This window comes from Panthera uncia, assembly GCF_023721935.1.
Source record: "Panthera uncia isolate 11264 chromosome A3 unlocalized genomic scaffold, Puncia_PCG_1.0 HiC_scaffold_11, whole genome shotgun sequence".
In the NCBI taxonomy this organism is placed as follows: Eukaryota; Metazoa; Chordata; class Mammalia; order Carnivora; family Felidae; genus Panthera; species Panthera uncia.
Window position 1 is genome coordinate 88,093,573 of NW_026057578.1, and position 15,049 is coordinate 88,108,621.

Consider the following 15,049-nt stretch of genomic DNA (forward strand, 5'->3'; position numbering starts at 1 on the left):
TTGCCGTGTGTATATTTTCAAATAGTATTTCAGGCATGTTCCCATTGCCTGAAATGCCCTTCTTCTGCCTCTTTTCTTCTTTACTCTGTGTAACTGGCAGACTCCTATTTATCATTCCCAGACTCTCTAGATAAGGCAAATCCCTCCCTTAGACACTGACCTTTCTCTTCCATGCGCTCCACTGTTCTTGGCACATGGTGCTGTATGTCTTTGTTCATAGGCCTTTGTATATCCCCAGGGATTAAGCATCATGCTGGTGGATCACAGATGCTTAATCTTTGTTAAACTAGATCGTGTTGCTGAGCCTTTTCTGCCACTGAAACGGAATCCTGTTTAGTGGTCTCTGCTTCCACCTACTTCCATAGATACGGCAAAACACCAGGATAGTTGGGAGGTGCCGTCACCAATTATCAAATTTTCTCCATTTCTGATCTTGTCCCAGGTTTTGTACAATTTAACAGATTTTTGAAAATCCCCTATCCTGGTCCAAATTTTCTCTCCATGGACTGAAATTAGGACAGAGATTCAATTTGGTGTAGGCTACTTAAAAATGAAAATAGATCCAGATAGACTGCTTTTCTCTTAACACCTTCGTATGTTAAAAATCCGTGGCATTTGTAATGGTGTAGAATCCTAACCTGAGGGGTGGAATGAGAAGCCAGGCAGAGATATAACTGGGACATGTGATACCCCTGGGCCTTGGGTCTGCTGCTTAGGGAGGCTGTTACAGTGAGGTCTGTCTTCTCATCCTAGCAGTGTGGGAACAGCTTTGACTTCTCAGTTTTCTAAAATCTCTTGAATGAGTGCCATCTGAGTGTGGAGATTCATCTGCCTCTGGACTTGGGATAGCCTGTGCTTTTGCTCATGGGTGACGTAGTACAGTGATTCCTGTCCAGTTTAGAGCACCATGTAGGAGCGCCCTACCATCTTCCCAGTAATAACAGGCCGACTTTCTTGCCCCTGGATTTCTCTTTTCCATTTTCGAGACTTCTGTGTTTTCAGTCATCAGGTTGCCCCATTTTTTCATGGTTTCTCATTCAGAACACCAAGGTATCACATTTGGCAGAGGGGCTCCTGGAAATGGCCTGGAATCCTTTCTTGACTATTACCTCCATTTAATCTTTTTTCTTAAGTAAGCTCTACGCCCAACGTGGGGCTTGAACTCACAACCCCAAGATCAAGAGTCATTTGCTCCACTGACTGGGCCAGGCAGGCACCCCTCCACTTGATCTTTGATATTTAGATAGCTTTCTTTGATAGCCTTTCTGCCCTTTGCTAATTAACCATGCTGTTACTTTATTCCACTGGTATCAGAGTACCTGGTGTTTTGATTCTTAGACCTGCTTTTATCCTGGCATTCAATAATCTATACTTAAGTAATGTGTAGTTTTTCTCTATATTCTTTTCCCCCAGTATTTTCAGTTTTATTCTATGTGGTATTCTGTAAAAATTTCCTTTTCTAAAGTTGAGTACCTTTTGTATTGTAATCATGTTATGTCATACTTGTTACTTGACCCCAATAACTATGTCTGTCCACTTCTGGTGGACCAGCAAAGGCCTTTACTGAGACACTGGCTAGCCTGAGAAATCCTAGGCCCTCAGCCTTCCAGGCCGTTGCTTAGTCTCTTATCTAAAACCCAAGGAGTCTACCTCATGGCCATTACCTTCGGTCAAGGTCTGAGTCACTGAAGGAAGAATCAGAATGAGTAACTCCAACTGGAAGATCTTTTTCCTGGCAGGAAAATTAAAATGTTAGTTGTGGAGCAGGTTTGAGGACTATACTGGAGAAGGCCTTTCTCCAGTGCCTCCCTCACCCTTCTTCCTATTCTCTAACCCCTATGGCCAACACTACACAAGAGAAATTCAGGGGCCTCACAGGGATGGGTGACTTCACCAGACGCTTCTTAGCCAGGTTAGGTGGGTGTGAGGCATGGGTGAGGCCAGGGAAGAGTGAGAAAGGGTGATGGAAATATACAAATGGCAAGGAGGAAGGAGAATTAGAAACAAAAAAGGAAAGATACCTCTGACAGAGAGTGATGGGAAGCCCTTCAAGGGCCCTGGCAGGATTCTAATCTGGGTCCTTTAGAAAAGTGGCAAGTCCTATATTAGGAGCACTGGGGTCAGGACTCAAGTGGAATCTTTCTGACTACTCTCAGACAAGGCTATGTTGTCTTGACAGAAGTGTCCACTGGGAGGGCGCTGATGCTGGGAGGGGGTAAAGGCAGCCACAGATCCCCCAGGATCTTCGTAGGCAAAGCCCCATCTCTCCCAGACAGCCTCCATTTCAGCAGGAGGAAGGTACTTGTGATTCATATGGAAGCACAGCCCAACCACTAAAACCTCCCCTTCTGACAAAAATTTGTGATCCCAATGCTATACTATTTCTCTAAAGGAGACAACTCAGCTGGGATTTGAACTCCCAATCATTTTCAATAACCACTGGAAAACATGGGAGGTTCAGGGATTCAGGATTGGGTAAATGTGGTCTGAAACGATTCAAGAGAGGGCCAGGTAGTGCCATAGACATCAGGAAGCACCAGGGGAAAGGAAGGAATGGAGGACTTTGCCTAAATGGAAGTGAAGATTGATTACTGGCGTCTGCAGGGTTTGATTCTGGGTTTCTATTTGGTTGAAGTCTCAATCCTTGTGACCCAGTTCTCATTGAACTCTGCCTACCACAGGAGTCCTCTAGCTTTTAAGACTATTAGATCCCCCTGAATTAAAGATGAAAGTTCCTTGGAGGAAGAGCTGGAGGATTAGTAGTAAGTAGGAAGGGAGAGACACCATGTGTTTTACTTACTGGCAATGCAGTGGATACCATTTTGGGGATCTGACTGGACACTTTCCATGGGAATCTTTATAACTGAGGGAGGAGGGAACTGGGGCTGGAGAGAAACAGTGGGAAAAGCTGATAAACACCAGCAATACAACAGCTTTGGCTTTCTTGCCAAGATGGAAAATACATGCACCACAATGTGTGCCAACCACCATCCTCTTTACATCTAAACACTTAGGAGGTGCTACAAATACCCTGGGGCCCGGTGAGGAGCAATCATAGTTAGCCTGCTGTCCTAGACAAGACAGAACTCTTCCAGGAATGTTATTGATCAGAACAGTTTCAACTGTTAGAGTAACCAATCTCTTGGGAGTGAATCTCACACAATGGCTGGTGTTGCTGTAAAGACACGTGTAAAATGAATTTATGTAAATAGAATCCCATTTTTCCATTGAATTTTTCATGCTTTTCCCCAACCCTGCAGAAGTTCCTGGCACGTGGTAGCCACTCAAATATTTATTGAATGAATCAATGAAAGAATAAGTATTTGTCTTTAAAAGGCACTTAGATTCTCCGTTTCTTTGTTCTCAAGCCTATCTTTGCAAACCAACTAAATCACCAATGAAAAACATGTGAATGAATGATGGGCCTCTTGAAGAGGAAAGTAATTAAGGACAAGGGGAGTTTGGGACTATCACTACCATCAGAAGATGGTTTGATTGCCACTAATCAAGGATCTGTCTGTGAACAGCTCTGATCTGCAAAAGGCAAAATCACTAGAACAGTTCAAGATAGATGCAGAGATGTGGGTTCAGGTCAAACCGGGAGAATGCAAGGACAGGCATGGTGTTAGGAGATGGCATGGGTAGCTTAGCATATTGGAAATGATCAAATTCAAAGTCAGGAACAGTTTTCTTAATTCCCTTTTAGACATTTAGCCATATGTCCATCTTGGGTAAACTACTTCCCTTTTGGGGGACCATTTCATCATCTGTAATAAGCACTTGAACTAGATAATCTTCCTGCTTAACATTTTGTGATTTACCGTAAGCTCTGGACTGGCTTCCTGTCTGTTGACTCCCTGGGTGTTTTGGGGGTGGGATGGGAAGGAAGCATGAGAGAAGAAGGGTAGATGGGGCAACCAGGTGGTCCCCAGCATCTGAGGAATGTAGCCACTCTCCTTTCAGGGAGGACATAGCATCTCCCCCCACCTTCTTCCCTAATACCCCAAGGGCAGGCCAAGCAAACCTTGTCCCCCAGTCCTTACAACTGTCCAGGAGTCTAGTCTACTGATGTGGGTACCCATCAGACTTCTCCCCTGAGGTCTGCTCTATTCTTTGGAGATCAGTCCTCATAATCTCCATGATGGAGCTGAGTCTTCTGCCCCGTTCCATCAAGGACCTGCACTGCTGTTGATAATGGCCCCAGGAACTCACAGAAATGGGAAAGAGTGAGCGTGGCAACCAGCCTTTCCCTGGATTGGGGGTGGGGGGTGGTTCATTCACTGTGGCCCTCCCTGAGAATATTCACATAAGCAAACAAGCTCTCAGCACCCCACACCAGTATGAGGAGAAGCCTCAGCTCATCCTGGACTAGGCCCAGGTGATCACAGCTGACCACTTGAGAAGCTACCTCCTCCTTGACCCTGCCAGAAATGGAGGGAGGGTTTCTTGATCTTTTCCCTTGACCCTGGCCTCACGTCCTCCCCACCTCCTCATCACTGTCCTCAGGGACCCCTTTCCTTCTCTTCTTCTTCTTATCCGTCTCCTTCTTCTCTTTCTCTGGGAGGATATTGTCAATCCAGGCCAAATCATGCTGGGAGAAGATGAGGTCCAGAAGCCTTCGAACGATGATGAGGCCCAGGATCTGTGGTGAGAGTTCAGAGAAAAACATGGGCTCAAGGCCCCAAAGTCAGACATTGTTTTTTCTCTCTCAGTCAGCTATACTCAGGGACTTTTTCTGGTGCCTTTGGAGCCATCTCAGATGTCCCACAAAACATCATTCACTTTCTGCCCAGCTTGGTTCCTCTCATCTGGTCTTTCCTCAGTTGACTAACAAAGCCTATCAGTGACCCAGGGGATGGAGCCTGTTGCAGCTGAGGACCAAGGACTAGAGAACTACAGTTATTCTTTAAATCAGTGGTCCTCAAACTTGAGCTTCCATCGAAACACCTGGAGGACTTGTGAATACACACACTTCTGGGTGCCACCCCCAGAGGTTGTCATTCAGCAGGTCTGGGGTGGGGCCTGAGGATCTGAATCTCTAACAAGTTCCCAGGAGATATGGATATTTCTGGATCAAAGATCACATTTTGAGACCCACTGTCCCTATTTCTGAGAGCTGCCAATCTCTCTGCTAACAAAGTATAAAGCATACTGAATAAAGTGTACTGGGATATCCAGAGTTTTTACAGTAAAGTCTAGAAAGTTTGGTTCTGTTTGGGATAAATGAATTAAAGAGAAAACACATGTGCACTTTGGGGAAGATTAAATACTGGCCTTTCAATAGACTCAATGGGCTCAGAGTAACTAGTTATAAATATTGCCCCTTCACTACCAAGAACTGGCCATCAAATGAGATCAGGGAGAAAACCATTCAGTTGAATTTAACTCTGGCTCCTCACTGACCCTTTCTAGAGAGCAAGTAGATCTAGGGAAATGGACAGACCTGGGTTTTGAAAATCCTGGCTCTGAAAACAAAATAGTGATTGCTAGGGACAGGGGTGGGAAGAGGCACTGTCTGCATAGAAATGGCATGAGGGCATTTTAGGGGTGATGGAACTATTTTCTATCATGGCTGTGGTTGCGGAACCACTACTCTGTGCATTTGTCAAAACTCAGAACCACAGAGTGAATTTTACTGCGTGTAAATTAAAAAAAAATCAATGAAGGGAAGGTAGGGGAATCTTGGCTCTGCTCCTCCTTGTTGTGTGAGCTAGGTAACTTACGCATGCTCTCTGAGCCTCAGCTTTCTCACCTGTAAAGTAGGATTAGTAATAGTACTTCAGGTCTAGTGTGGACTAAATGAAACAGCACTCCATACATGCTAATTGTGACTATAATTTCATTTCTCCTTGTTAACACTGAACCCCATGAGGGCTCCATTGGGGAGGATCCATTTCCCTTTCCTTGACTGCATATTTATGCTCACCTGGTATATTACAAATACCAATGCCTGGGTTTCCCCAAAAGACACTGATTTAATTGAGCTGGGATGAGGTCTGGGCACACAATTTTAAAAAGCTCCCAAGTGATTCTAGTGGTCACCCAGGGTTGAGAATCCCAGGCAAGCACATTACAAATCCCACCTCTGCATCCTCACTTTGGCCTCTAGTCTGGCCCTGCCAGGCTTTGGGGCCCACCCAGGGCTTTCCCTAAGTACTAACCCACAGGCTCCAGCAGTAACCGCCTCCCCCCCACCCCCAGCCCCTACCCCCAGCAGGGGCCTGGGGCCATTTCCCCTGGGTGGGATTATCTAGGGGCCAGATGCAACATGTTATTGGCTGTTCTTTTCACTTTTAATTCTGGAATAATTTCAAGATTATATAAAATTTCAAGAATAGTTAAAGAATCTCCTGCACTTTCCACAACTTCACCAAACCTCACGTTCGTGACATTAGACTATGAAATTCTCACTCTTTGGCTCTAGTTCTCCTCCCCACCCACTTATCTTTTCAAATTGTTATTTTGAATAGTTAAAAGAGTTATATTTATTTAGTACAGGTGTTCCTCTGCACTTGGTTTGAATTTTGACAGTGGGGACTTTGTGTCCTTGTTGACTTTGCCCAGCTTCTCCATTCTATCCCAGAGCCGGTAGGTTGGTGGGCTTTTGCGTTTTGCTGAGTGCCTGAAACTGAGTTGGGTGGAGACCTGTGGGTCCGCCCCCCGCAGGGGACCATTCTCCCCCCACTTTGGCCCCCCCCCCCCCCACGCTGCTCCGTCTGGCCTGCACTCACGATGCGAATCTTGTCTGTGCTTGCCTCTGTGACCCTGAGAGACTCAGACCATCTGCGACGGTGGACCTTCCCGCGGACACCTGCCCAGGGCCAATCCGCTGAGCAGGATGGGGAGCCCACGCCCACCTTACCATGACCGGAAAGATGATGGCGGCCATCGTGGACTTGAGGATCCAGAGCACCGCCAGGCAGAGTATTTGCACCAGGGTGAAGAGGTGGATTCGGCGCAGGGGCACGTGCCGCAGAAAGGCGTGGTCTGGCTGGTGCTTGGCTGGCATCAGGAAGAGCTTGCAGCGTTCCCAGAACTGTTGAGAGTGCAAGGCTCAGCCAGGTGGTGGGGACACCTTGAGTGAGGTGGCCTTGCTGGGAGCTTGGGACTGGGGGAAAGGGTGATGCGGCAGGGTCTCATAGAAGGTAGACCCTCGTCGGTACTAAGGACGTACCGGAGGGGACTGGAGGTCTGGGAGGGGGGCCTGAGCCCTGCCCGAGGAGCGGGCCACAAATGAAAACTATGCACATTCAAGGAAAATGCAACTAATTGCAACACAAACTATCCAAGACATCTGGTGCATCACGGTAAATAAAGAACAAAACAAAATGTTTTCTTCCGCCAGAGTTGCCTTAGAGAAGAGATGTAGTGAAATGCTCATTGGAGTCAGACCCATCAGGGTTTTGAATCCTGAGCCTATTTGCTCATCTGTAAAATAGGTAACACAGCACCTATTTATATAGATTTCACTATAGAAGACCTATAAAGTGCCCGATATAGTTATTTTACTTGGCACACGGTAAATGGCAGTATCTTTATCACCATTATTCTTCCACGGCGCTGGGAAAGCAAGCACTTGGGGTTTGGGCAACATGGCAGCTGACTCCCATCCCATCAGCCTGGCGGTGGTTGGGGTGGGGAGAACCTTACCTGGATGCCATTCAGGGAGGCCACGCCCATGTAGAGGAAGACTCCATACAGCACGGGCAAGGGGATGTACTGAAATGAGACAGGGATGCGGAGCTTTGGACCCGGCTTCTGCCAGGGGCAGGCTGTTGGCTGCCCTCTTCTGCACGACGGTGCCTGCCAAGTCACAGGCAGCCTGGCCTCCCTCAGCTTGCCCCTAGCCATGGAGGAGTGGGATGTTCTGGGGAACTGAGCCTCTGAGCACTGATCTGGAGCCAGTGTCATGGGAAGGGCTGACCTGCCCCCTTCTTTCTGTGCAGCTGCTCTCCCAGCCTGGCTGCCCTCTTTTGGTCCCTGCAGAAGCCATGTGCTTTGGCTGAAGACACACCTTCTGGAACATGGGAAAAGCTCCATAGAAAGCCCCCTGTTTATTCTTGTCAGCTTCTACTTCCAGCCCCAGCGGAAGACTGCCTCCCACCCCAAAAAAGCTGCATTGCTCTGGGGACCTTTAGTGAGCTGACCTACATTAGCAGAGAGTACCTGCTGATTAACAAAAATCATATACCACACACAATTGGATTTTAAAAAGAAGCAAAACAGATGTGTATATGGTTTGATGGCATCTTTCCTTCCAGTCATGCTCACAGGTAGTTTGTTAGCTTTTTAAAAAATGGGATCATACATATCATTCACACTGTTCTACAGATATCATTATGACTTTTTAGAAGCTTTTGAGGTATTTCTCTACCGTCTCTCTAAGCTGTGTTTCTGCTTCTTTCATCCTTCCCTTTATCTGCCCCTTGGGCTTACCATTGGGAACAAGACTCTGCCTCGATTCCAGGGTTGTCATATTGGAACATGTGGCAGAACACAAGTCCTGTACCCAACTTTTAGATGCCATTTAGGATGTCCATAAATCCAACCGAATAAATAACCGCTCTTTTAAAATAAATTGGGCATATCTAAAATAAATTAGACTTGGTTCAGTTTTTAAACACAAACCATGATTTGGACCTATAAAGCATAAACTTTAATTCAAGACATTGATCTTAAAGTAAAGAAGGGAAATCTGGGCCATTGCATCATTCCATTTGTACATGGCTTATGGGATTTTTGCCTAATTACGAAACAAAGTAAAAAAAAAAAAAAAAAAAAAAAACTTTCCATGAACAACACTGTCCTAATCATTTTCAAAGTGTGGGAGCAATTGAGAGAGAAATAAAATCTTAAATAAAAGACTTAGCTACTGTCTGTAATAACACAAATTTAGATGGCTTAAAACTTCCCTGTGTGAAAACCACATCAAACAGGAGAACTGAGCTAACTCTTAGATAATTTGCAGTTACCAGTGCCTGGTCCTAAAGTCCCCTATCAACCCTAGTAAATTATCTCCTGTCCTGTCACTTGTAAGCTCAAACAGCTTTCTTGGCAAATCCCAAAGGCCCATGACATCACACTCCGGCCAGTGATGGGCTGTGACCTAAAATTCTATATTAGCACAAATATTCCTTGGATGCCCAAAGACAGGCTTTTTTCAAGTATTAATGAAACAGTACAGTGGCAAAAAAAAAAAAAAAAAAAAAAAAAGTGCCTCTAGGGTCCACTTTCTACCCTCTATTGGAGGAGTCAACAATGATCACAAACGTAAGACAGCCCTCCCATATAATTTGGGGCTGAGACCATGAGAACAACTCATGGAGCTCAGAGGGGGAGCTACTGATATGGTCTAGGCTCCCCTGAGGCAGACTTCTGAAATCTACAGTACGGAACAGTAGTGGCAAGGTGCAAGCAAAACCTGAAACAAGACAAACCTTCAGGGTTTGGGAGGGACTGAGTAAATCATTTATGCTGCCTGTCAGATAACATGGCCTCCTCATCCCCCAGAGCCCTTGTGTGGCAAGATAACCAAAGATTTGCAAATTGGTGTTGAAAGGGCTGAAGATTAACACCGGTCCTCTAGCAGTAAAAATCACTGTCTAAAATTAGTATACATCCACCAAGGGGGAGATTTCATTCTTTAGTGCTCAAAGTATAGTCTTTGGACCAATGTTATTGGAATGACCTGTGAACTTGTTAAAAATGCAGAGTTTTGGGTCTCACCCAGACCTCCTGAATCAGTATCTTTTTTAAAAATTAAGTTTCAATTTTAATTCCAGTGTGGTTAACATACAGTATTATAATAGCATCTTTCTTTAACAAGATTCCCAGGTGATTTTTATACACATTAAAATTTGAGAAGCCTTTAGAGCAGAATTCTACTGGATGAACTGGTACAAAGGTAGAGTTAATAACCAACTTAGAAACATTGATAAAAATAGAAACACTGATAACTAGGATCCTTTAAAATTTGCAGCACCCAGGAGACCTCTCCTCTTTTGGCTACATAAACAAGAATTAAAGATCTCAACTAAGATATGTTTTGGGTATAAGTTCTCCGAGGCTGATAGGTACTCAGCTATGCCTAATTTGACAGACACGGGCAAACAGAGTTGCAGAAAGTTAAATAAGCTTTATGGAAAATTTTTCTTATTGGAAGTAAATGCTGGGATTAAATCTAGGACCTCAGATCTGGGTTAAGTCATAGTTTTCTTGAACTGGTTATACAGAATATCTTTTCTTTCACCTAAATTTAATGTAGTATTTAGTACTGGTGTCAGCTAGTGATAATGCTTTCATCACTTAACCAATTATTTTGAAAGCCTATCTCTTTTTTCTGTTGCTGTTGTTAGAGATGATTTTCTTTTGCTTGGTTAAGATGGAAGACTCTTGAATAAGATAGTTGTCAGGTTGTGATGGGGAAGGTCTGTCTCAAAGACACTCTTCAGCTCTCATTCCCAGGAGCCGTTTTGGGTGGAATCAGTCTCTGAAGAAGTGTGTGTAAAGTTGGTGGCTTCCTCTGAAAGCCTATGTTCATAAAAAAGTACAAAACTATAAATAAAATAAAACAAAACAAAAAGGTGTGTACCTTAATACAATCAAATGAGAAATCCTAAATCTTATGATCAAGAAAAATCTAGATAGGTCTTCTCTGCTATAAAATGTATCAAATAGATTAATTGGTGGTGAATAAAATGATATTGTATTTTTTCCACTCTTACTGTAAAAGAACTTGGGTAGGACTTTTCAGATCATTTTGTCATTGAATACAATGATGATACCAGAGCTTTTGGAGCTCTGTAGACTCGTGGAAACTTTTCCATGATGGTCAGAGTAATAATGAACATTGCCCCATATTTGACTTTAGAATAAACCAAACCTGGCAACACTCTGGTCATGGACTTGTGGCCTCCAGAACTGTAAGAAAGTAAGTGTTGTGTATGCTTTCCAGTCTGTGGAATTGTGTTATGGTAGCAAATGAATACAACAGGTGAGTTGCTGAATTGGACAGAGACATCTGAGCAGAAAGAGACTGTTCTGGGGACCCAGGCTCTGAATATACTCCCATTTGATTTCATCTCTTCCAGTTGGTCTGGAGGGACATGAGCAAAAGGAGCTTCCAACTGTGTGGGGAAAAATCAGTTATGTTCCCAAGAGATGTAAGAAGAGGAGCAGAGAACAGGCCGCAAGATAATCTATAAAAGGCTTCCCTCTGTAAGTTTTAAACTTCAGAAAATGGGTGAGCAAAGAGGCATCTAGTGAGCCATAAACCACAACGTGGAAAACATAACCTGCTTGGGAAGCTCTGATCCAAGCAAGGATGGAACTTGGCCAAACTTTCTGAGGGAAGAATGCCCTCCAGAAAGGTGGAAAAGATCAGTGAGGTTTGCCTGGTGTCGATTATAAGCAATGCAACATTCCAGAAAACAAGGATGACGATGAAATATCTCTTTGGGTCCTTCCTTTTTAGGGTTCATGTGGCGACCCTCTCCCCAACTCAGGCATCAAGTCAGTGCCTTCTCAGGTGGCTAGGGCTCTGAGATAGGGTATAGAGCCTTACCTTCAGGATAGGAGCCAGGAAGACAGAGATGCCCGTCAGGATGAAGACAATGGTGCCGGTCACTCTTTGTTCCCTGGAAGAGAAGGGCACATAGTCACGGTGGACTGGGAGATGCCCCATCACCATCCTAGCCCTTTGGCCCTTGGTGTGCACCTAAAAGTTGTGTCCAAGGCCCTAGCCTCTGTCTTGTTTCCCCATTCCAGAGAATAAACCTGCTGCCTGGGCCCAGCTGACAGGTACATGGGAGGAGAGGAGCCCTGACCAAGGCAGTTTGTAGGGGCATTTGGGAGGTTGTCCAGTGCAGTGACTAACAGTGGAGGTACTTGAGCCAGACTGACTTGGGTGTGTAGTTAAGTGGCATCAGGAAAGGCCCTAAATGTCTTCAGCCTCAGCAAAAGAAAGATAATGACAACTGCTTTGGGAGTTGCTGTGAGAATGAAATGGGATATACATTGCTTATTATCCCTGCCATTTGATTGTAATAAGATGTTACATTTGTGGGGCATGACTAAGAGGAATCGGAGGAAGGGGGCCTGGCAGAGCAGATATGTTTTCCTGAGGGCCCAGGCCCAGGCCCAGGCACAACCCAAGTGGGAACTGAGGCCTGGGGGGCAGATTGTTCAGGCCCAGTCCTCTAGGGCTCAGGGGTCCAGGAGGGGACCCTGCCCTGACCAGAGAAGGCTCACCCCAGGGAAGCTGGGTAGCCCAGGTATCCTACAGTAGTGAGGAGAAACTTTTTGAACAGCCAGTGTCTGGTGTGGGCTCACCCCAGAGCCCCTAAGAGGCACATGCCTGCCTGTAACGGGTATGGGATTCACATGGACTTGAGAGAAGGAGGATTGAGGGAATGGAAGTGATAGGCCATGGGCCACAGTCTAGGGAGTGGCAGTGGTCCTGGGAAGCCTCTCTGGATGAATGGGAATTGGGTAGGACCTGTACCCACAAGAGGGGTTGGGGGACAGTGGTAGTGGGGGTCTTGAAGAAGAGAAGACAAAAGGACAGGTCAGAGGGGAATGTGGAGACACTGAGTAGCCTATGCAGGTGAGTGGTCATTGTGCATACAGACTGTGGTGGGATACTGCTTGCAATCCATTACTAAAAAAACACTACTTAGAACTGAATTTTTGTCTCCTTCCTCTCTCCCTCAGGAATATTACTCCCATCCTTGCAGTTCCTGGGTTGTCAGAGCAGGGCCCTTTTAGCCCAGATACCTCGATGGTAAAAAAAAAAAAAAAAAAAGCAACATCTGCTTCCCTTCTCCCAAAATCAATACCCCTGCTCAGGTGGTCCCCAGTCACCGCTCCCCACATACCTGACCCCCAGAAACTGGGGCTGCTCCCCAGGGGCACTGGTCTCCGTCTCCATCTTGAGGCTGTCGATGTGGGCGATGGAGATGACCGTGGCTGCCACATACCAGGGCAGCCCCATGAAAGAGCACAGGGCCATGAGGATGCCCACCCAAAACAGGTCCAGATGGTAGCCAGCAGCCTTCTGCATGGGGCAGGAGGAGGGTTGGTATGGGGTGAGGGAGATAGAAATCTCCCCAAAGCAGCCATTTTGTGGAACACGGTTCAAAGGCTCCCCTCAGCATTCAATAGGTACTCTTAGGGTGCTGCTACCCTGTAGTGTTCAGGCCTCCCCAACCCCAGGGTTTGCTGAGCCAGGGAAGGGACACAGGAAGGTGAGGAGAAGGGTGTTCAGGCTTGGAGAGGCCTTGGGCTTGGGTCCTTGGGAAGAAGTTTTCCTACCAGTGGCCATAATATCTCTGTAGTTCTTGAACAAGAGGCCTTGGCTGGGGTAGGTCTTGGGATGGGGGAGAGGGTAGCCCAAATCTCCTCAAACCCAGAGGCAGGGAGGGAGCTGCAGAGGCCAGGAGGGCTTAGGATTCTCTTCTGCCTCATGGTTCTAGGTCAAAATTTCCCGTTAGGATCTGCTCAGACTCCCAAGTTCCTGTCAGGAAGCATGGAGCCAGAAGGTCACTTTGGGAGAAACAAGGAGCCTGTGCCCAGTAGCCCACCCTGGGCTTGGTCCTGATCCTTGGATCAAGTCACCCTGGCTCTGGTGGCCTTACCTACATCTGGAGGTCACATTTCCCTACACATGCACCAGAGCTCCACAGTCTTCTGACCTCATATCTTGTTTTGTAAATGGCCTCAAATTTTGACAGAAGCACCATCTTCCTTCTTTTTCCTTCTGACTTTGTGGGAAGAAAGAAGTGGTGTTCCTGCTCCTAGCACCCGCCTCACCCTCAGCTTGTTCTCCTTCCGGTTGACTATGACGGCTGTGATCTGCTGGTCCATGAAGATCAGGATGGTCACCAGCAGGGCAGGCAGGATGCTCGCCAGGTACACCCACCATGGGTTCTTCCCAAAGGGGGCCACGAACCAACCTCGGTCAGGCCGCGTAGGCTGAGCGGAACAAATGGAAAGGGCACTTTCCTCTCTCCTTTGTCCCAGTGCACTTGCTGTCTGGGGCCCCACTCTCCCTGCCCTCCCACCCCCGACCTGGGGTGCTTTTTGAGTGCAATCTTTTCCTTTCAAGATGTTAGGCACCTGCGACTTTAAAGAGACCATGGAGGCAGACAGACTTGGGAAGGACATGGTGTCTGCTGAACTAAGATCACTGGTGGCAGCCGCCCTGAGATTGGTTGGGAATGGGGAGGTGCAGAGCCAGAGGCTGTCGGGAAAGAGCTTGCAATCACTAACTGCAAGATAACAAGAAGCGAGAATGAGACCCAACAGGCAAGAATACAGAGCCTGACGCTTCTGCCTCTCCTCTGAGTCACCTGTCTGGGGAGCATTATAGGATGCTCTGTAAAACACCAAACATTAATTCAGACTTGCATATTAAGAATGAGGGATTAAAACTGAGAATAAACTGAGGGTTGATGGGGAGTGGGAGGGAGGAGAGGGTGGGTGATGGTCATTGAGGAGGGCACCTGTTGGGAGGAGCACTGGGTATTGTATGGAAACCAAATTGACAATAAATTTCATATTTAAAAGAAATGAGGGATTATCTGTGCAGGGGCTGGGCTGAAATTTGTCTTTTGTTTTATCTAAGAGAAAGAGGTACTTTCTGTGTTTAAATTACTTTAGGAGCCCTGAAGTAATACCGAGGAGGTCAAGCCCTCAAAGGCAGGGAGGGTCAGTTCTAGAACCTCCAAGCCCAGTGCAGGTGGATGGTGCTCCTTGTGAGGGAGCAGGGCTTGAGTTTAGCCACGAGCAAATACCAACTCAGGACTGACTGGGACTTTGTGCAGCAGTGATTCTCAAACTGGCAGGTTCCAGAAAGCCCTGGACGGCTTGTTAAAGTGCAGAACTCTGGGTCCCACTCCCAGACCTTCTGATTCCACAGGTCTGGGGTGGGGCTGAGAATATGTATTTCTAGTAAGTTCCCAGGTGATAATGTGATATTAGTCTGGGGACCACACTTTGAGAATCGGAATTCTAAGGGATCATTTTCAATAGACCCCAGGTGGCCCTGCTT

General features: G+C 46.4%; 1 protein-coding gene across 4 annotated transcripts in view; it reads right to left on the reverse strand.

Moving 5' to 3' along the window:
* Positions 1-15,049, reverse strand: part of SLC4A5 (solute carrier family 4 member 5) — a 106,386-nt gene that overhangs the window by 2,296 nt on the left and 89,041 nt on the right. For 3 of the 4 annotated variants that reach the window (XM_049651734.1, XM_049651733.1, XM_049651736.1), the window contains 7 exons: positions 13,810-13,971; positions 12,876-13,054; positions 11,564-11,636; positions 7,651-7,719; positions 6,863-7,036; positions 4,487-4,642; positions 1,665-1,732 (listed from right to left, as the gene is read on the reverse strand). In XM_049651734.1, coding sequence (XP_049507691.1) covers positions 1,665-1,732; positions 4,487-4,642; positions 6,863-7,036; positions 7,651-7,719; positions 11,564-11,636; positions 12,876-13,054; positions 13,810-13,971 — 881 coding nt within the window. Of the gene's footprint in view, positions 1-1,664; positions 1,733-2,800; positions 2,886-4,486; positions 4,643-6,862; positions 7,037-7,650; positions 7,720-11,563; positions 11,637-12,875; positions 13,055-13,809; positions 13,972-15,049 lie in introns of all 4 variants that reach the window. The other variant, XM_049651735.1, reaches the window with a different exon arrangement.